This window comes from Myodes glareolus, chromosome 9 (genome assembly GCF_982192425.1).
Source record: "Myodes glareolus chromosome 9, mMyoGla1.1, whole genome shotgun sequence".
Taxonomy (NCBI): domain Eukaryota; kingdom Metazoa; phylum Chordata; class Mammalia; order Rodentia; family Cricetidae; genus Myodes; species Myodes glareolus.
The window spans coordinates 8,616,416-8,639,521 of NC_142034.1; the positions used below are offsets into that span (position 1 = coordinate 8,616,416).

The 23,106-nt window shown below is 49.8% G+C and overlaps 1 protein-coding gene across 3 annotated transcripts in view; it reads left to right on the forward strand.

Annotated features, from left to right (window-relative positions):
• The window catches only part of Sdk2 (sidekick cell adhesion molecule 2), a 276,319-nt gene that overhangs the window by 152,920 nt on the left and 100,293 nt on the right, over positions 1–23,106 (forward strand). For 2 of the 3 annotated variants that reach the window (XM_087909821.1, XM_087909823.1), the window contains exons 3-5: positions 5,550–5,656; positions 15,488–15,635; positions 22,843–22,976. In XM_087909821.1, the coding sequence (XP_087765947.1) occupies positions 5,550–5,656; positions 15,488–15,635; positions 22,843–22,976 (389 nt within the window). Of the gene's footprint in view, positions 1–5,549; positions 5,657–15,487; positions 15,636–22,842; positions 22,977–23,106 lie in introns of those variants that run through there. The other variant, XM_087909820.1, reaches the window with a different exon arrangement.

The following is a 23,106-nucleotide window of genomic DNA, read 5'->3' on the forward strand; positions in this document are numbered from 1 at the left end:
AAGCCACACTCTCTACCCCAGCCCTTCTCTTCATCTAGGAAGCATAGGCTGAGAGGCGGGGCCCTGCTAAATTAAATCAGGGGTGCACTCTGACGAGCATCAGGACAGGTGTGGATTCGTGGTATAACTTCCTGCCCAGTCCAAAGCCCCTTCCCTGCGCCCCTCTGCTCCCAGCTCCCTTGGGTCAGCTGACTGAGAGAAGGGAAAATTACCTGCATCCAGTGGAGCCAGCAGATGTGATAAAGTCCAAGGCAGAGCTGGGCGAAGCGATGGGAAGGTGTCTAAGACACAGTCACCGAGGAGCGGCCTGGGTTTGCCTGGTTGTGAAGGAGAGGGGTTGACATTTGAGTTTTGCTCACATTTGTGTGGAGAAGTTTTGAAGACGTGTCTGAGAAGCTGCTGCGTGTGAGCTTCTCCATGTGTGGGTTCCAGGTCGTCAATGACAGGCAGCTGGGGTGCAGGGAGGGTGGGACTGCCTACCACACGTTTCCTGTTTTAGCCTTTGAGTTCTGACTCGTGGGGAAAGTCCTGTAATTAAGTTTGCCTTTGAAGGGACCAGAGCTGGGTGAATTCAGATGTTCGGAGCCAGGATCTGGCTCCTCCTCTTTGAGAATCAAAGGGAAATGACTAGGCTAAGGATTTCATAGCCAAGCAAGGAAGTCTGAGCTCTGTTGGTGCTTAGCACAGGGGTCATACATGTTCTGTTCGTGGTCCTCCCCTCTGCATCTCCCCCACAGCATCCCAGAACCTTCCACCCGTGGTCCTGACATTTTTCTCTCTCATTCAACAAGCTTTTGTGCAGAAGCTGGAGATGTTCACATCCAAGATGGCCACCATCATGCCCATTTGACAGATAGTGAGCCTGAGGCGCGAAAGCTTCGGTAGCTCATCCAAATGACCAATCTTGAAAGTCTAGCCTACATCTTCCCTACATTTCCTCTTGGTGTGGCAGGGACAGTCAGCATCTGCTCATCCATGATGGTTCTTCCATGATCGCTCCTCATGGACCTGAACCCGGGCTGGCTCTTCCTTCCAGTTCCTTCCTGGCCAAGTGGCCACAGGCGAATGGAGTAGACAGAGCTGTGGTTCCAGGGTGTGTGACCCGCAGCCGCAGCAGGGGACCTAATGATAATAATGAATATGGTTACTGTCATTCCTGGGGCTGCTTCTGGTGTGTGTGCTGAGTCTGCAAACCAAGACACTGGCTAACTGACTCCCTTCCATCCCAGGCGAGCGACAAGAGCTGCATTCTGGTGCTATGTATAGGGCTCCCCTGGTAGAGAGGCAGTGTGTAAAAGTATTGATTTAAATAATGGGACCTGCAAGCCTGAAATAGGTCTCCCAGGCTGGAGCAGTAGCATTCAGACAGTCAGGGAGAGAAAGGCAGGAGAAAGGCAGGCAAGGCTACTGGTGCTGCTAGGCTAGGATGTGTGCCTGCCCTCTACTACAGGAAACAGGAAGGCATCCCCCAAAGGTCAGGGAACAGACTAACAGCCTGTGTCCTTCCTCAGGACCCTAGGTGGGACCTGGGGCTGTCTGGCTGAAGGACATGGACATCGGTTTTTCAGCAGAAATTGGGTTTCGTTAAAGTTAAAATTTCGCCACGCATCACTGACATTGGCAAACAAACTCAGCTTGAACGGGTCCCCGGTGCCTTTTTAGAACATGTACTTAGAGTCTATGCACAGAGTACACTTTTTAAGTCTTATCTTTAAAATTAAAACAACCTATGTATATGATTAAGATGATCCCAGTGACATAGAGAGATGTAAAATCAAAAAAAGTACACATGGCCCTCCCCCAACTTCAGTCTTGGGTTCGTCTCCCAAAAGAGAAATAACTCATTATGGATACAGGATCTCAAAAATATTTGTGTGATTGTGAATGCACACATGTGTTCATGTGCACACATACAAATGAGTATTAGTATATACATTAAAAAAATAAGTATAGTGTTTCAATCTACCCAGATAATGTCCTAACATGTTTTTTGTTTTTTGTTTTTTTTTTAACTTGAGGATAGGGAACAATCTCGATTGTTTTTATTGAGTCAGTTTCCAACCATTAAGGATTTGATAACACTTCTCTAAACAGCAACAGCCAGGGATCCATTATATCCGTGTTTCTAACAAACAGCCAGTTCTGAGGTTGTTTAGCCCTGCTCACAGCCTTGTCTTTGTATTTTGATTCATGTACCTCTCCTGTCTCCCTGCTTCGCTTTCCCTTTCTCACCCTGGGTGTCTTGGAGACTTTTCTAGTTCATCCCACACAGGTGTTCTTCTCTCACTCGGGAAGCGCAGCATCCTTTATTGATCTAATTCTGGTTTGATGGACATGTCTGTTGCTTCCTGTTTCTCTTTGTTTCTCTCTGCTACCACAAGCAGTGCTACAGTAACATCCTTGTCCATATTTTTTTTTTTCTGTCACACTGTTGCAAGCGTAACTAAAGAGCCACCTCCAGGGAGCACAAGTTCTTGTCAAAGAATTTACATGTTCTAATTGCCATAGATTTTTGCCCCAAAGGATAGATCAATTCCCAGTACCACCGACAAACCACAAACAAGTCTCTTTGCCTCCCCTCCCCTCCCCCTCCCCTTTACCTTCCCCTCCTTTTCCTTCCCCTTCCCTTCCCCTCATCCTTCCATTCATTCTTGTGTTTTGGCAGTCCAACGCGCACATAGGGTCTTGCTTTGATTTCAGTTTCTTTTATTGCAACAGAGGCCAAGCATCTTCTCATGAACATCTCAGCTGTTTCTCTTTATTTTCCTTCCCCTGGTGTTCTGTTTGTTTGTTTGTTAGCAATAACAGATGGCAATTCTTTCGCTTCTCTTTGCCATCATTGTGTGGATATGTGTGGGGAGTGCACACCTGTGCTGCACACATGTGGTAGTCAGGAATCCTCTGCCTCCACCTTCACTCGGGTTCTGGAGATCAGACTCAGGCCCTCGGGTGTCACTAGCTTCTACCCGCTGAGCAGTCTCACTGGCCTCCAGGTCCCATTTCTAAAAGGAGACACTTTTTCCAGTCCGTCTCTTCTCCCGCCATCCTCCCGTGTTACCCTGCCCCTTTAAAGACCCAAGCAATCTTCCCGCGGCCCCTTGGCTCAGAAGGGGTGGGACAGCAAGCAGGGAGCAAGTACTTGGGACAGGATTGAGAATAAAGAAGGGCACTATTAACCAGAGCTTAGGCCCCTTGACCACAAGGGTCAAGACAGATGTGACCTGTGGCTGCTGGCATAAATAAGGGGCTACAGCAACAAGAAGGTTCTGGATGATACTGCAGGGTCTGAGAAACTCTGCACATGCTCTGGCAGTCCCCAGCTGAAGGTGGATCTCTTCGGGGTGTGGCCTCAGCCTTGAGCTGCTTCACAGTCAGGCTCAGTGGGACCCGGACCCTGCCTCTTCTTATGTGTGGAACTGTAGGTCAGTGCCAAGGCGTGTCTGATCCTCGGAACTCTGAAATGGCTTGCTAAGTACCCTCCATAGTGTTAATGTGAGGACCAAGCCAAAGCCCCTCCAATACCAGCAGGGACAGAGTGCAGCTGGACAGATAACATATTGATGTAACAGTGTAGGGAGCTCCACATAAAATTTAAAGCATTGTGTAAGTTACTTTTATATTAAGATTCTTTCTTATTATCTCAGAAATACCTTTTGGGGAGGGTGCTAGCTTTTTGTATTTTTTTTCTCTCTCTCTAGCACTTTACAATATTATTATTTCCTGTTTTACAATGATTTTCGCTTGATTCAGTTTGCCCTTTGGTTGGTTGGTTTTAATGATCTTGACAAAGTTAAAAACTTGATAGTCTTACACAGATTCACATTTCTAAAGTGCCACTTGTCCGTGATATCCAAGAGTCAGGGAATGGCTGTTTGTATGAAAAGCATCTGGAACACATCATTGGGATGGCAACAATGGTGATGGTGACCATGACGATGGGATGGGGATGGTGATAATGGTGGTGGTAGTGGTCGTGAGGGTGATGGTGGGGATAATGATGGTGATATCATAATGGTGATGGCGATGATGCTAGAAAGGATAGTGACCATGATGGTGATGGGGAGTTGGTAGTAACAGTGATGGTGAAGATAGTGATATGGTGATGGTGACAGTTATGACGAAGTAGTGATGATTACGGTGGTGAGAAACGATGGTGATGGTAATCATCTCAGTGATGATGTGGTCGTGATGGGATGAGGGGTGATGGTGATCACGGTGGGGAGGAGCGATGGTGACGATGACGGTTGTCATGGTGATGGGGAGAGCACCAGAGAGTGATAATGGTGAAGGTGGTAATGATGATAACAGCAATGGTGATGGTGGTGGAGGTGACAGTGAAGATGTTGATGTGATGGTGATGCTCACGGTGACGGTGACGGTGGAGATGATGGTAGTGGTGATGATTGTGATGACGGTGACAGGGACAGCGCTGATGGTTGTGATGATGATGGTAATGAATATGATGGTAATGTAACGGTGTCAATGGTGATGGCAATCATGATTATGGCAGTGATGGTGGTGGTAGTGGTAGGAGCAAAGCTGGTGGTGGTGGTGACGGTGTTGATTGTGGTGAGGTGGTGGTAGTGGTAGTGGTGGTAGTGGTGACAATGGTTGTGGGTCCAAACCAAGACTCTTACAACACTAGCAACTCCTATGAATGAGCTACTCCATCTGAGTGTTGGCATACCCTCGAAATAGATGGCTTTGAATCTGTCCACCGAAGTACCTGGACAAACTCAAGGACCATGAGAACTGGAGAAAGATATCAATGATCCTAAGTCCTGTTTTCTTTGACAGCCTGCTGGACCATAGCCTAGTGTTGCAAAAGGGAATCTCTCAGGGCCACCATCCCCATCACATTTACCTAGTGTCTTCTGGTAAAATCCTCTCCACTGATGGCCTCACTCCTGCCTCTCTGGAAGGCAAGTTCACCGTACACCTGCTCTCCTGCCACATACCCACCAGTGCCCACTCTGGTCCCTTGGGTGACAAGTGCCTGATGATCTGACTTAGGGCTTGGCTCTGAGTCAGGCACATGGACAAGAGCCAAGCCCTCTGGCTCCGGAGGCTCTGTCCCCAGCTCCACTGTATGTGGCAGAAAAGAAGAGCTGATGGAGAACACTTGGGGAGACGTGTAAATTTCCCTGCCTCTGTCACCTGTCTCCTTTGATTAGTGCTTACAACACAGCCCTGTGCCTGGCCTAAAACCAAATGTCCCTGTCTTCTAAGTGAGGCAAAGGCAGGAGGGGAAAAAAACCTCTTAACAGAGCAGCCCTGGGAAGTGTGGCCATGGGCAGGGAGGGTTGGCCATGGGCAGAGCAAAGGATTTCAAGCTGAATCCTGAGCAGCTGAGCAAAGTCCTGTGGCCTATGGGAGGTACCACATCCTATTGTTAAGGACCTTGCTGGGATTACATGTCAAGGCCAAAGAGCTTCCTCTAATCTTTATTCAGAATAAGGTGTACATGACCTTTGACCCTGAGCCCAACTTGACCTCTGTACCCCTAAAATTACCTACCTTACTTACTGACTGTCTCATCTGTCCCCCAGGTACATGATCACCAGCCTGGACCGCACCCACGCTGGCTTCTACCGCTGCATCGTGCGTAACCGCATGGGGGCCCTGCTACAGCGGCAGACGGAGGTCCAAGTGGCCTGTGAGTATAGTGGGGACTTGGGCAATAACGGATTTCACCCCTGTTCCTAATCACTGGAGCTCTTCCTGCACAGCCAGGCCAGCCCTTTCATTTTATGCCTGGTAGAACCGAGGCCCAGAGAGGGCATGGGAACTCAGCAAAGCTACACAGCTGATCAGTGACTTACACCATTTCTATGTGCCAAGGCTGGAGAGCCCAGCGCTCCCTGGCACTTCATTCCTGAAAAGCATGACCTTGTCTCTGCCTTCCTCTAGCTCATTCAGGAGCGACGGTTGCCTTGACTTGACTGTTCTCCGAATAACTCACCTAGAGCAGCCAGAGCATAGGCTTCCCATGATCTTCAGGAGGCATAAGTGGGAGAGCAGTAACCCTATGAGGGGGCAGGGAATGATGCATTCGGGCTCCCAGAAGTACCAAGGGGGCAGGGAGTAGAGTAAATCGGTCATACTCAACCTTTAGTGGTTGACTCCTCTTTGGTACCATCAAAGCCCAGAGAGGTTTCCTCTGGTAAGGGAGAGGGTAGTGTCAGACTCTCAATTCCCCAGGGGCCACCACAAAGCACTCAGCATCCCTTCCCCAGACCCACTGCTTCCTGAAGGACTGACTGCCTCCTGCAGTGGAGACCCATTGTGGGGTTCTTTTCAGCTGCCCAAGGCCACATCGGTGGTTACAGAAGTCTGGGAAATCTTCATGAGTGCTGAAGCTCCCGAGAGAAGCCACCCTACCTCTGAAAAAGTAACTGCAGAGTAAAAACCAGGAAGAGGCTGCTTTGGGGAGAGAAGTCGAGGATAGAAAGAGCAGAGAAACCCTCACAGCGTGTCAGAGAGTGTGTGTGATAATTAGGGGAAACGATCGTAATGAGAAGCGGAGGGCAGGCGGCCCATAAGCCAGCATCAAAGGCAACTTGGTTTACACCCTAAGAGCAAAGCCCTAATCGCAACACTGGATTTCAGGAAGCTGACAGCCCTGGCTGGAGGAAGGGCATGGGGCATCTTCCTTTAGTGCCAGGCGTGCCCACCTTTGTGACACTTTGACATGATATTTGTCATTTACACTCCCAGAAACCATGCTTTCAAGTTACAAAAGAAAACACACATACACACATAGGGTTTGAAGTACATTTCTGATTTTGTGTTGGCCACATTCATAACGGTAGGGTACCTGCAGCCGTGGACTATGAATTGGACATGCTAGCTTCTCATCATGTCCCAGAAACCTGCAAGCACGGAGTTGGGGAAGCCTCTGTGTGTATGTCCATGTGCATGTGAGTATATGCACATGTTCAAATGTACTCATAGAGGTCGATCGATCTGCCTTTTGGTTCATGTGTGTAAGGAGAATGAACATGTCTGTGTGCACGTGTGTACACATACACGTGTGTCTTGGATATGTGTAACTGTGTCAGTCTGCCTCTACATAGCAGTGCATGTGTTTGTGCAGGTGTGTGTTCATGCACTGTATGTATTTGTGTGTGAAAATGTGCACACAGGGATATATATGTATATATGTATACATATATATGTGCGTGTATTATGTGCACGCATGCATCTGTAGAGATGTAAAGTCTAGCTTGGCCTGTTCTTTCCTCTTGGGAGTGCAGAAGAGAACATGCTCTCCCAACTTTCTCCATCAGTCTGTCTGTCTGTCTGTCTTCTTGCCCAGGGATACCGTTCTAAGAGTGAGTGGTACCTGCTGTTTCTCCCAATCCCTGGCTCGTCCTCCCCTCTTTTGCTGCACCCACGTAGGGGTGGGAGGAGAATCTGGACCCGTGACTTCAAGCAGCTTGCTCCCCAGTCCCTTTTAAATGGATCCTGGAGCTGACAGGCCCCACCCTAACTCCCACCCCTCTCTAGAGAGGCCTTGTGACTTGTGTTCTAATGAGAAATTAATAAGGGCAGCTGTCTAACAACTAATGATAATGGCAAGGTCGTTTTTAAAAAAGATTCTTTACATGTTTTTAATTACAGCAATTAAGGGGAGTCAATAAAACTTCTCCCCTGACCCGGCCCCCTCCCTGATCCCACTCAGTCTCTTCTTTTGTGTTTTAAAAGTCGCCATAAATTTCTGCCATTGAGTAAGTAGAATGAATGGCCAGGAGGTTGGAAAGGCTCTCTAGACTTGGGATTCCCAAGAACCAGGTTTTCACCACATCCAAGGCCTGTGGTTACCCCCCTGATCCTCTCCCCTGGGTGATGCCCCCTCCCTTTCCCTAGACCTTGCTGACATGCTCAGAGTGGTACTTGCCATCCCATCCCATTCCATCCCACAATGCCAAACTCAACCCTACAGGACACGGCAAGGGCCCGATTATCCTGGGAGCCAGACCCACTTCCACCTCCCGTGTTAGCAGCGTCCTTCCAACCACTCATTCAAAACGGGATTCAGGATGGCTCTGTAGTCACAGGACTGGCCTGACACTGATTGTTCTGCTTCTCCTGATTTCTCATCTACAACATGAAAGTGAGTGAAGGATAAGATAGCAGGGGCTGTGCAGCCTCTTGGGGCAATGTGACAGGTTTGTCATGAGCGTCCATTGCTGAATATTTACATCAGTCATGAATGGCTGTAACTGTCCAGGTGAGTGGCATATGCCTGGCATCCCAACTCTCAAGACGCTGGAAGAGAGGGATGTCAGTGGATTACAGGCCAACCTCAGAAACATGGCCATGACCTGCCTGGAGAAAAATTAAACAGTAAGGACTACAATTACAGTACCGTGTCCCACAGCATTCCCAGGTAGTGATGATATAGCAGGAAACAATCAGGGTCCCTCCCTCCAGGAAAGCTAAGCAGTCTGCAAATATAATATAATATAATATAATATAATATAATATAATGTAATGTAATGTAATGTAATGTAGTGTAGTGTAGTGTAGTGTAGTGTAGTGTAGTGTAGTGTAGTGTAGTGTAATATAATATAATATAAATGAGGCCCATGAATGAATGCAATGTATTACAAAAACAATAGAGCCTGTGAGAGGAATAGGAGAGATCAGCAGGGATCCTACTCCATGAAATAATGGAGAATGGCCACTAAGTATATGAAACTGAGCAATCTGGTAGGCAGGTGGGTGAGCCACATAGAAAGAAAAATCATCTCAAGCCAGGGAAAAAGTGCAAAGGCCCTGTGGTATACTTGCAGGTCTGAGGGCGAGGTGACTGGAGCAGAGTGAGAGCAAGAGAGAGCATCAGAAAGTAGACTGGGAATATGGGAGCTTTGGGACAGACCGTGGGCATAGCACACTGTACTCAGAATGAGCTGAAGTCTTTGATGGTGGAGGCAGGGCTGAGGTAGGATCCGATGGGGGGGGTGTTATTTTCATGATAAATACATAAAACCACAAGGAGATACTTGGCCATGTGCACCCAACTGTCAAAAACCCAGTGTGCAACCAGACCGTGTGTGAAAGGGATACACCTATATAATTGGTAAATTGATGAGATTAAGGAAGTGGTGGGTGGCATAATTAGTCAAATTACCATGTATGCACCCTTCCAGCCAGCAACTGCATCTTTGGAATGGTGCTCTAGAGGGATCCCAGAGCCTCAGGGAGGACTATGGGGGGGGGGGTGCTGTCCACAACATCAGAACCATGTGACCTATGTGCTGAGAGGACCATAGGGGGCTTGCACAGCATCAGAACCATGTGACCTGCATGCTGAGAGGGTCATAGGGTGCTGTGCACAGCAGCAGCATCACGTGACCTGTGTACTGGGAGGACCATAGGAGGCTGTGCATAGCATCAGCACCATGTGACCTGTGTGCTGGGAGGGCCATGAGGGGCTGTGTACAGCATCAGCACCATATAACCCAGGGAATTCCAGGAAGGTATGAAGATGACTGATTTGAAAACCAGGATTTCAGAGTAGGGAGAATGCCACAAAAAACGCATTATCCCCCTCCCCCCCCCCAAAAAAATCACAAGAGACCACATACAGAGTAAGCTCAGAGGTGAATGCTTAAAAATAGGTTGAATTAGCCACAAAAAAAACCTGAGTAATCCCTGTCTGTGAGACCATATAGGTAGATCGCCCTGCATTTTGGAGAGAGGTTAGCCCTGAAGAGGCCAGAATGGGATGGGGAGGCAGCCAGGGAAGGGGAACTGAGTACCCACGGCATCCTGACTATTGAACTGGGTGCTGCGTACTGACAGGGATGTTGTTTTTTTTCCTTCAAATTATACATATAATTATATTCATTTTTGTATGCATGATCCACCTGATGATTTAAAGATAAGTAGGTGCAAGGATGTAGTCTGCAGTGGAATTCTCTCCCACAAGCCCTTTAAGCTCTAACAAAGACATCAAGGTAAGTAGGTGCAAGGATGTAGTCTGCGGGAGAATTCCTACCGCACAAGCCCTTTTAAGCGCTAACAATGACATCAAGAACTGAGCTCCCGGCCACATCCGCTGTGCCTCCGGCCTGCAGACCTCTGCTCTGGTGGGAGTGTGTCTGGGAGACTGGATAGGTCCTGCAGGGCTTAACGTGGTGGGTGGGTAGATGGATTAGCAGCGTTTCAGGGAGTTAGCAAAGGGAGTGAGGCAAGTTCCCGGGAGACCTGGCCCAGCCTGTCCCCTGCCCTTCCTCAGCCCAGCTCCTGCACTGTCAGGCTGACCCCCTCAATAGCCTCTCCTGCGTAGTTCAGTTCATCCCAGAGGTGTGCAGTGGGCTGAAAAGGGTGTGTGTATACAATGGATGCTGCCTGCGTGGGCCAGGGGCTCTCTGAGTGGATCTTGGAGCTCATGAGACATTAAAAAGGAGAGGATTCCTGGGGCCTGGGAGTCACGGTGAGGTAGGGACTTTGAAGTAGAGGGATGGAGGATGGGAACTGTGCAGACTAGGGACCAAGGCTAACTAAGCCCATCTTTCCTCTACGCATCCCACTGTAAACGTATACATGCATGCCCACCTACAACCATCCACATACAGGTGAAAACATATCCAACCATCTAGCCCATCACACACACACAAAGCCATCTGCTCTACATGTATACACCCCTCCATATATGTAATCATGCACCTATACACAAACCATATATAGTCACATGTAATCCTTCAAGCCATACGTACAAATACCACGTGTAGACATAGAAACATAAACATGCATAATTCAATAATCTATCCCTCCATCCCTTTCTTCCTTTCCAGCTACCCATTCCCCCATCAATCCAGTCCTCCGTCCATCCGTTCACCCATGCGGCTCTCTGTCTCCCCTTTTATGCAGTAACCACACACTGCTGACCTTTCACTTGCTGCCTACACCCCCCTCCCTCTGCCCTACCTTATACCTTTTTTCCTTACATACCACATGCACACATACACACACGTGTGCATCCCCACACACAAGTGCCACACATGCACACACACCTAGCTATACCTACCCCTTTTTATGCCTCCCAGCCTGAGGAAGGCTTTGTTAGCACTTCTCAGAAAACTCTGTCCTTTCCTTCCCAGCAGTTGTCACAGATGCCACTAAACACTTTCTTATGCCCTTGTCTGCCAGGCCAGATTGTAAACTGTAATCACATCTTTCCTTTCTTTAAGATTTTTTTTTCATTTTATGGGTATGTGTGTATCCCTATGTGAATCTATGCATGCCACGTGCATGCAGAAGCTCAGGGAGCCTAGAAGAGGGCATAGGACCTCAGGAACTATAATTACTGGGCATGCTGTGCATGCTGGGAACCGAATCTGGGTCCTCTGCAAGAACAGCTCCGGGAGACCAGGTCTTTCCACCTGATACACAGTAGGTTTCCATTAGGAACTCTTAATTCTAGGAGAGCCCGTTTGACACACAGTAGGGCTCCATTAGGCGCTCCTAGTTCTAGGAGAGCCCACCTGACACACAGTAGGGCTCCATTAGGAGCTCTTGGTTCTAGGAGAGCCCACCTGGCACACAGTAGGGCTCCATTAGGAGTCGTTGATTCTGGGAGAGCCCATTTGACACACAGTAGGACTCCTTTAGGAGCTCTTAATTATAGGAGAGCCCGTCTGACACATAGTAGGGCTATATTAGGAGCTCTTGGTTCTAAGCAAAGCAAGGATCTAGCCACCTGGTAGGCAATCGCTCGTGAATACAGTAGGCCCCAGATGCCCATCCATGCTGATCACCTAGGAGGAAGTAGGAGAGAGCGTGGGTTTCCGTGGAGAATGCAAACCACAGCTGAGCAAGGAGGGTGCGCAGAGGGAGGCGACACCGTGCTAGACCCTAACTGCCTAATGTCAGACCGACCGCTTCATCTCCATGAACCTTCATTTCCTCGCAGTCCAAATGGAGCTAATAAAACAAGAGAGAGTGGGGAGAAAGAAACACTATTATCATGAAATTGCTTTCAATTGTTTAAATCTATCTTCTTAGTTCTGCAAAAAGTTTTTTTAAAATAGATGAAAATTATTATAAGAACTAAAATCCACCTGATTTATTGATGTGACTATTTTATAGAGGGGACCAAGTAATAGAAATTAATAAACAACTAAAAATGCATATTTATTAAAATCTAGCTTGTCATGTTATCAGAGGCTCAAATGAGATAATGCATGTATAGTCTGTCTGGAAGAAACCCAGGATAGGGTAAATGCCGGGTTTTCATTCTATTTGGATGGTTTGGGATAATCTTTGTTGAGGGAGAAATGTTTACACTAAATCATGAAAAATGTACAGGATCCCAGTATTTTAATGCTGGGGATATTAGATATACTTATTTGACAGTTTTACATTCTCCCCGTTTCTACGGCTGCATAACAAATGACCCCGAGACAGCGTGGTGCAGAACAATGGTGTAAAACTCACACTATGAGTCTGGAGTCTGGAGAGGGCACAGTGGGGACAAGACACAGCCAGCTCTGCTTGGCGGCACTGAGGTCTCCGTAGTGGCCACAAAGGCTGCAGCTGAAATCACTCATGTTCATCTGGGTCTCTAGGGTTGATGGCGACCGCCGGGAAGCCCGGTTCTCCTCCACCGAGGGGTTCAGTGGAACTTCCTCACAGCATGGTGGCTGGGTTCTTAAGGGCAAGCATCTCTCAAGGAGAGCCAGGTAGATGCTGTCTCCTTTGAGTGACTTCACCTTTAAGACCATGCAGCATCGCTTCCAGTGTGTTCTATTGATAGAATAGTCTTAAGCTCCCGAGACTCGAGGGGAGGGTATCTGTGGGAGAAGTGTGAGTCACACTGTAATAAGAGCATGTGGAAAGGGGGATAAATATTGATTCAGGCACCTTTGGGAAGATGCAATCTGGCATATACGCATCATCTCATACAACCTTCGGTACCACTCATGAGGAAGCTACCCAGGCATTTCACTCTTACAGGAGAGGAAATCATCGTCCCCCAAGGTTGAGGGTCAAAGATTTAGAGCACATGGGGCTAGGAATTGAACTTGACCCTTGAAGTCTCCAAAGTTACTCTATAATATATTCGGTGCCTGCCAAAGTTAAAACAAAGATGCCGTCTATAGCTGCTTTCTTTTGAAACCCTAAGTTCCGTGAAGCAGGATGCTAGAGAGCCAAGGTACCATGGTGAGCTATGGCTCATCCTAGTAGCATTCTGGGCAGGTGCCTAACAAAAAGCCTAGCTGTAGGAAGTAGGTTATATGACATTCAAGGTGTCAAGAGGAGACTTGGGCATTAAAGCAAGAAAGGCTGTTTGCCGTCTGGTTGTGGAGGACCTCGAATCTAGGTGAAAAGGATCTAGACTTTCCTGGCAATAAGGAGACCCCACAGGCTCTAAGTGGAAAAAGAAAAACAGCCTAGGATAATGTATGAGGTTGGGGGATGATCTAGATGTAGATTGGGACCAGTGGCTCTACAAATGGGCTAACTTGTTGGGAAGGCCTTGGCTCATGAATTGGTACCCAAAGGAAGAACTGAGGACTGTGTGGAGAGTAGGGAAGAAACAGCAGTGACTCCAAGGATTTGAGCTCAAGTGGTTAGGGCAAAGCAGCGGATAGAGGACAAGAAACGGCACAAAAAGTAGAGCTTGTTGAAGATACAGCAAGGTCTCCCTGCCCTCCCACCCCTCACCCACAACCACCCACAGTAGACTGTTAGGAGTGGTGCCTCAGAGCCCAGCGGGGAGCCGGAGACCTGGAAGTTGTTTGCAGAGAACTCACGGTCGAGGTTAGGTGAGCCAGCAAAGGACCTGGATGCCTAAGAGGGTCAAGTCCGGTGCTGGAGAAAATGAGCGCACATGTGCTAGAAGCCTTACACTTTGGAGTGCTGCGGCATCTGCAAGCAATGGAGTCGGGAACTCAGAGACCCAAGTGAGTTCTACGGGGCCTCCCATGTCTTAGGGAAGTGGGGAGCACCCTAGTGGGTTTGCCCAGTCTCCAGTAACTGCCTGTGATGGGGTAGAACAGTCCGGCTGCCTTCAGCCAGCACAGCAGTGCTCTGCTCGGCTCACTTTAGAAATACTAATGCCTGAATCCTGCCCACTGCAGCCCTCACCTCTGGAAAAACAAGAAGTCCTGAAGGGGACTCCGAACCAGAGAACTAGGCTGATGAACGACTCAAAGAGGCCGTGGTGTTAGGCGCTGACATAAAACTTCTGTCGCAGTAGGGCGTGTGTTTTCCTAGTTAGGAAGGGGACCCTGGGTAAAGGAGAAACGAAGGCTCCTTCAGTCATAGTCTGAACTCCCAGTGCATATAGGCCTGAGGGTCAGGCAAGCCCAGATCTAGCCTGTCACAGTAATAGATTAGAAGGCGGAGTGGGGACTAACAGGGGTATCCCCATCCACTCCACACCAAAGAAATGGGACGCTCGGGGGAGGGGGAGATACCCCAACAGCATTTAACTCCAGTGCCTCCTATGCATAGCCAATCAGTGCTTGTCACAGGTTAGCATGGGTACTCTTCACTGGGTGTCCTGAGAGTCTATGGCTTCTGATCAGGCAGGTCCAGGGGCTCTAAGACTCCACAGGATACCTGTGCTGTGGCTTCAGGCGTCACACTTGGAGTCTCAAGGATACGCATTCATTGTCAAGGTCATAGAAGCCCAATTGCTCTTTCCCAAAGCCCGTTCTTAGGCAGTACTGTGGAAGCCAGCCCTTCACCCCAGCCCAGCCCAGCAGGCAGACAGGCCTTACAGGAGATGTTACAGGAGACCAGAAGACACCCTCCAGAGTTTACTCTGTTCTGTTTCCTCCTGGCTCACAGAAGATCAGGGCTAGCAGCAATGTCTCATCTTATCTGCCAAGGGCCAGGCTTGCTTTAAAAAGAGTGATGGAGTGTTGATGTTCAGAGGAGGCCTCACTCATTCCAACATGCCCACCCTTCCCTCTGCCTAAGGGCACAGAGGTCCCATCCCAAGACTCTAGAACCTAATCCCCTGCTCTGCTGAAATACTTTCACAGGGCAAGGAAGGGGGAAATGCAACCTAATTCCAGAGTTCAGTGAGTTCAAATCCCGGCTCTGCTCCTTGCTGGCTGTATGACCTTAGACGGGTTAATTAACTTAGCTGAGCCCATCTGAGCAGGTTTTTCCATTGTAAAATGTATGAAACAGTAAGCCTCTCATGGCTGTTGGATAAATTGAGTCAAGGATGCATGGGTAAAAATTACACAAAACCAAAATGTCAAAGCAGGACACATCACACAGACTGCTAGCAGAAGCGTCCAACACCATGCCCCGTGACAGACCTTATCATTTATGAACATGTTGAACTGTATTCATAGCTGTCCTGGAATGCGGGCAGCCAGGCGAGGGCACAGGTTCGACATGCCTGGTGGGATGTGGGGCGCTCCAAGAGAAATGGCCTTTTCTTCATGGTCTTCCTCTGCTGAGCACGCCCTGAGACTGGATTGACCCCTGACCTCTGCACCTCTTTTCCCTACAGACATGGGGAGCTTTGAGGAAGGCGAGAAGCACCAGAGCGTATCCCACGGAGAAGCTGCCGTCATCCGAGCGCCTCGCATCTCCAGCTTCCCCCGGCCACAGGTGACCTGGTTCCGTGATGGCCGCAAGATCCCGCCCAGCAGCCGCATGTGAGGTCCTACTCCGGGTAGACTGGAGGGAAAGACCTGGGGGAGGAGGTCTGGGGCCAGATAAAGTCTCCAAATGCAAAGGAGGGCCCTTCCTATAGAAACTTCTCAGTAATTTTGTAACACAGCCAACTGGGCACTCCCCTGGACGATGAGAGAAGTTCGGTTTATGAGGGTGTTACCTCCACACTCAACCGGAGAATAATTCTGCTCCCAGAGGATTTAAGTCACCCAAACATGCCCATGCAAAGGCACTGTTGCCATAGGAACATGCCCAGGACTCAGGCCATGGAAGGGGTGGGTATGTGCAGGTGTTTATGCTTCCCGGGTGTGGCTGGGCTTGCTCAGTGTATTTTGACTGCAAGGAGTTGGTGTGGCCAGAGAAGGCTGGAATAGACACACATACACACATCCCTTTCAGCATGCACAAAGGCCCTTCTGTCTTGCCCTGGCCTCGACTCGGGGCTTAGCAGTGAAGCCAACACCCTTCACCCCGCAAGCAGGCTTCACCTCCTGAGCTGCTCACTGTCTGGAGCTAGCCTAGGCTTTCCTCTTGCTGCTCCACTCCAACTCTCCCTTCGCTAGAGAAAGACTACCTTCTCCTGACCTGCCCTGGCGAGCTACAACTTGCTACCTGTGCAGACTGCTGGGAGCTCCCCACAACCCCATCACCCTGGTCTGTAGCAAGTGGAGGCAGATGGGGCAGGTGTGCCTTTGGGAAGCATCAAGTCCCACACTAGAAACACAATAATAGTAGCATAGTAATATAGCCATTGCAGAAGCTGCAGGCAGTGGAGTTAAGTTCTTGGGACTGTGCTAAGCACCCACAAATGTATGTCCCCTCTCCCCCAACCACCCCTGACCCCTGGCTGATGTAGCCCCTGAGGAAGGAGGCACCCTCTGTCTTGCTGTCTTTCCTATCCCAACTTGGTTGCTCAGTGCTCAGCCCTCACAACAGCTTTCTGGCGTGATTGATTTTATCCCGCAGCAACCATAAAGCAAAGCAGGCAGGGTTCAACTATTTTTGCAGATCTTTCCTAACTGCTTAGTCGTGATAATCCTTGCCTTCTGTGAAACATATGTGCAGACAAGCACGCAGACACAAGGAAGTGACTGTGCATCATGGAGCTGATCCTGACATAGCAATTCTCAATCTGACCCCCGTGAGAACTTTGAAATGAGCCTATCCTTAGGTTCTTGCCTAAGGCACTCTGATTCAATTTAAATGGGATGCTCTTTGGCCGTCAGAATTTTTTTAAAGCTCCCAGTTTGATTCAAATGTGTAGCCAGAGTTGAAAACTATCCTCAGAGCAAGGCTTAATGGCACCCGAGTTTGATCCCAACACTTGAGAGGCAGGGGCAGGTAGGTCTCTGTGAGTTCAAGGCCCACTTAGTGCACATAATGAGTTCCTGGACATCCAGATTTGCATAATGAGACCCTATCTTGGAAAAACAAAACAAGGGAGGAGGAAGAAAAGAATCCCCAGTATGTATCAGCTATTTACAGCACGATGTTGCTGTGTAACAAAACATCTCAATAGATCAATAACCTTTTACTGTGTTTTTCTTAGAAGTGTGTGGATTGGTGATCTAGCCTGGGCCAGGCTCAGTCCTTCTTATGGTTGGGCTCACTTGTCTGGGGTTGTCTGTTATTGACTGCCCTGGAATGGCCTTTTGCTAAATGGGAGGACACTTGGCCATGCTCCACTTGCCTCATCCTCTAGCCTGTTGGCCCCAGTGAATTCTCTGGATATTTCAGGTGAGAAAGGAGGAAATTCACATATATCAAGCTTCTACTCACATCCCATTGACCGAAACCACAACATGGCAGGTCTCAGGCAGAAGGCTGTCTGTATCCACATCACTAGGCTCTGGGCCTCTTCCTGAACAGATGACTAGCAGACAGCATGAGGCATGGGTACCCAGCAAGGTGAAGGATGGAGCACACTTCAGATGAACAGGTGGACAGCTGCCCTATGAGTCAAAGTGCACACACACAAACACACACACACACACACACACACACACCACCACCACCCAGGCCTAAAACTCAGTAAAGCCAGTTGAATGGATCACCCATCATGCAGATATTGAGATCACATGGTAGAAGGGAAATATTCTACCACAGAGATACTGGGATATGTCAGTGAGTCCCGACCCCATCCTAACTCCCTTTTTGAGTGAATCTCTTGAACCCCAGGTGTATCAATGAAAGCATCCTACAGGCTAACCAATTGGCAGTGGCTGCCTGGAACTCAGAGCTGGAAATAATTCCAAGACTCCATCCACACTCATGGGAAAGAACATCATGAGTTGATTAGTAATGTCTGCCCTGACTGCGAAAGGGGGCGTGATATCACTCACTCCATTTGCAGAGGGAGATGATACCTTTACTCCAGGCTCTTGTCTGTGATCACCTTCCTACCACCATCCTTCATCCTTTTCTCATCCCCATCCCCCATCCTCATCTACTTCTTATGCCTAGCACCTTTGCCAACAGGACAGAACAACCTTGGCCTGCGGAACTACATATGCACGCGCGCGCGCACGCACGTGCGCACACACACACACACACTCCTGGCTATACATGACTACGCCTGCCCACTTTCATAAACACATCCACCAAATTTGTGATGAAGCACTGGAGTGGTTTTATTTTTGTAATTACAGCAAATTAATATTCATAGGTGAGCAGGACGGCTCCCTGGAAGCAAGTCCCGTGTGTGTGTGTGTGTGTGTGTGTACCAGTACTCTCCATATCTGATAAGTGCTATTAGCCGGCAGGCTATGCAGAGCATGAAAGGCTCACTATCTATAGAATGTGCCTCTCAACCACCAGGCAGGACTCGGCCCCGAGCCTGCTGTTAAAAGGGGACATGATTCCTAGCAGAGACACATGCTGGGGCCTTTGGGCACACTGTAGGATGGCTTACTCTCTTTAATTAGATTATGGATCCAGCACTCTTGGAACTGAGAAAGGAGCTGCCGAATGAAAGCAGTGAATTAAAGGCAGAGCTAGGGCTAGGCCAGTCATGGCGAACTGAAGGAACAAGGGTAGAGGACCCAGCCCCTGCCTGAGAGGTGAGCATTGCTGTTGGCGCCCCACTCAGAGTTCCTCTCCCCAGCTTCTTCCAGTGTGGGCATGTCTGGGGTGCAGCAGGCTGGATGCTATGAGCATACTGGAAATAAGTACAGCTTCCTTCCACAGTTACCCGAAAAGGGACAGTCGACAGGCACGGGGATAGGGACCCCTCCTGAGAGAATCAAAGTGACAAGTCAGAGAGCCTCTGCCTCCCATTCCACTCCATGTCCAGAACTTGAACCCATGCCCTGTGGCTCCCAGGCTCCACGGCTGCCAGGCAAGAGTGCTGGAGCAGGCAATGCCAGCCACAATCACCAATAGGCCACATTCCAGTGAGTTAAAACAGCAGAAGGTAAGGTTTTTTCCCATCCAAATTCCAACCTGGAGCAATGGACAGGAAGGGTGACTTCATATAGTCACTTGAAACCAGAGTCACTAGAGCACTGTCATCACCAAAACTGGTCTCCAAGGTTACCCTGCTCCAACAGACGGGAATGGGACAGGAGTTCCTGGAGGAGTTCCCATCTTCCAAGAGTTGAGGTGTCCACACACTCCACCCTCCTCGCCCCCTTGAGGAGGATGCAGAGCTACGCTTTGCTGCCCAGTAGCTGCAGCCTCCTACAGGAGATGCCGCTTAAGGCCCCTCTGCAGACAAGCTTTTACAGTGTCTTTAGTGCACTTCCCGCTTCTACCTGCGCCAACCTGCAGACTGACTGAGTTAGAGAGGGGAGCCGTGTTTTGGCTCCAGGCTCTGGAGGTCTAAGTTTGAGGGTCCTTAGCTGGTCATGACCTTGCTGGCAGAGTCAGGAGGTGGTACAGGGCATCATATGACTAGAAACGTGTGTGTGTGTGTGTGCGTGTGTGTGTGTGTGTGTATGTCCTGATCTCTCCCTCTTATGCAACCCCCAATACTCACTCATACAGTTCTGCCCTAATGACCTCGGACCCCGCCCTAATCAAGCCCTACCGTCCCACCCCTAAATGCCAGGGTCAGGTAAAGTGCCCCCCCTCTTCCTGCCTCATTATGGGGATTAGATTTATTGAAGCCTGTCAAGCTTGGGGCAGACATTCAAACTCCACCCAGGCCATGGCACTCAGTCTCCCACTGGACATCCGGGGTCAGACATGTTCCCTTGGGGACGTGCATCCTGGGCCTCTGAGCAGAAGTCCGTGGTACTCCCCCACAGTCCATGGTGCTCCCCCAGAGCTGCGGCAGTCAATTGTCCAGCAATCGTAAAAGGCCCGCTGGGAGCAAAGGGACTGCTGCCGGCTGAGACCCACGCGCGACATGGATGGTGTGTGTCCGTCACACTGTCGTCTGCATATCGTTAGCCTTGCAGAGCCGCCACCCCCATCGTGCGGCGAACACCTTGCCACAGCTGGAAAACGCCCTACAAGGACAAAAAGTGGCATAAATCCTATTCTAGGAAAACCTCAACCTACTCCTAAAATCTCCCCCTTCGCTCACGAGTAATGCCTCCCTCCAGTAATTGGCTCATAAAACGAGCTATCTAGACTCCCAGTGTCATGGGACGGAGGGGGACAAACAGAAAGAAGGCTCAGTCAGAACCCGCACAAAGTATAGCTAAGTCTGAGAATGGGAGTGGGGGGATGTGGGGAGGAGCTTCCCAGTCAAGGAGGGAAGAGTTGAGTGGGCTCCTTCTCTGGTATAGAACAAGTAGGTGACTAGATAGTGGGTCCCCTGGAGACTCCGTGAGACCTGTCCTCATAATAGAATGACTCAGAGAACTGTGTCTCTGTAAGTCCAGTGTCCTGAGAGTCCCTCCATCCTGAAGCCAGTCTGTGCCAGGAGAGGGTTATGAGAGTGAGTTCAGGCGTGGACTACTCTGCTGCCAGGGACCAAGTAACAGAGACTACCAGGGCTGGGAGATGTCTTCGCAGATATTCTCTTCCACCTTTGCAAGGGCAGGAAGACAGGGCCCAGCTAGCGTTGGAGGAAATACATGATTCTCAGAGCCCAGGGACCCAAACCAGAGCTCAGCCCCAGCACCCTGCACAGCCCAGACCCTTCCCTCAACTCACAGCTCCCTACTCCACAATCCACATCCAAGGACCAGGGTTCTAGGTGAGACAAGGAGACCCACGGATGGAAGATGGTCACCACTGAATCCCACATCTGGCATTTAATATGTTCTGGCATGGTGCTGGGAGAGCTGGACCTACATGATCCAAACACCCTAAAAGTCCCTCCACTCATCCTGAAGCCAGACCATGCGGGGTGAGGGCTGGGGGGCTGGGGAGATGGATCAGTTAGCAAAGGGCTTGCCTTGAAAGCCTGAGAACATACTAAGCACAGTATGGGGGCTCCCACTTGTCACCCTTGCACTGAGGGGTGGGGGAGCAGAAACAGGAAGATCCCAAGAGCTTCCTGCCCCTGCCCAGCTAGCCTAACCTACCTAATGAGCTCCAAACCAATGAGAGACCCTGTCTCAAAGTGGGTGGACAGCACCTGAGGAAGAACAACCAGTGTGGTCCTTTGTTTGACACACACAGCATATGCACGAGGACCCACATAAACATACATCCATACTCTTGTTTGCACACACACACACAGAGAGAGAGAGAGAGAGAGAGAGAGAGAGAGAGAGAGAAACAGAGAGAAAGAGACGGACAGAAGGAGAGAGAGAGAGAGAGAGAGAGAGAGAGAGAGAGAGAGAGGAGGGAGGGAGGGAGGGAGGGAGGGAGTATTCTACCCAGTCTATGATCCCATTCCTGTCACCTCATTAGCTAAAGATAAAAAGAACTCTGCATGAGGCAAATAGGGCATCGCTAGGGTCCCTAAGCACTAGGGACTGGAGAGCTTGCCACCCTTCTGCCCAGAACTCCCCTGGTGGTGTGAGAACTCTCAGCCTGAAAAGCCCCCAAAATGAGGAGCAAAAGGGTGGGGGCAGCACCGCCAGGCTAGGAGAGAGCTGGGCCAAAGAGACATTAGTGAGGATGTTTATCTGAAAGCCTGTTTAAAACTCTGTAACATTCACCTAATGGGAAAATTTGAAGAGAATTCAACTGGATTTGTCCTTGTTAAACTAACATTAAGGATGTTTAACAGCTGTCTCGGGCACATCGCATTACAATCTGGAGACAGACTTGGCAAACTAATGGCTTGGTTTGTCATCGGGAGAATGGGTAAAAGAAGCTGGGCAGAGCCGGTGTGGGCAGCCCTCCAGAACCACTTCATACCCATTTAAGGGGGTCCCCGGGTCCCTGTTTTCCTGCCTGCTGAACTTGTGATGAGGACTGGGAATGAGAACAAGAGGCTCATACCCTATGGACCAGTCCAGTTCGCAAGGAAAAGGGGAAACTGATCCCCAGGGAGGAGGCTAGAGGTGTATGCTCTTCGGAAGTCTGGTTCAGGCCAGCTGTGGCCTTTGAGTCTGCTTAAACAGCTTTAGAAAGTGGCCAACCCCAGGGCTGGGGAAATAGCTTGTGAACACGAGGACCTGAATTTGATCCCCAGAACCCAAGTGAAAAAGAAATCTGGTGTAGCGAGCCACAGTTGCAACCCCAGTGCTTGCTGGGGAGACAGAGGCAGGCTGACCCCTGGGGTTCGCTAGCCAGCACCTCACTGGGTTCTGGGCTAGTGATGAGCCCTGTGTCAGCGAACAAGGATGGATATCTGAGCGACACCTGAGATTGACTTCCGGCCACACACACACAGACACACACACACAGACACACACACTGATCCTGAATTTCACTTCTGAAGTCACTCTGGTCGCTCGACGCTCATTGTCAATCACTCATTCACTCTGCAAACCGCAAACTTTTGGCAGAGGCAACCTCACAAAGCCGCCAAGGCTACGACATGGACAGGAACATAATTCCTAGAGGATTGGAGAAAAGGGCCCAAACCCGACCCTGGGGTGGGCCCTGAGAAAGCTGAAGCTTCAGGGAGTGGAGGGACGGCTGGGGTGTGATGGGCAGCACTCCAGTCATGGTAGATTCTCTACAGACACCGTCACTGGGGTGGGCTGAGGTGGGAGGGGCTCTTGGAGGCTGCTAGAGGAGCAAGTATAGTCAGACCATCTATCTCAGACCCCCCAGTCACAGCCCCCTGGCTATAAGCCCTTTGAGCCCCTGTCCAAAGAATCTTTTGCCTCTCCTCAGAGCCATCACGCTGGAGAACACCCTGGTCATCCTGTCCACGGTGGCTCCCGATGCTGGCCGCTACTACGTGCAGGCAGTTAATGACAAGAACGGAGACAACAAGACGAGCCAGCCCATCACTCTTGCTGTGGAGAGTAAGTAAGCACGGGACTGGGGACCATCACCGAGCAGAAACAAGGCGGGTCATTAAATCTCAGGAATGGGGCTCCAGGGGGCTGTTGGGAAGACAGAGTAGTGGGGGGGGGGGTGATGCTAGGGCTGGAG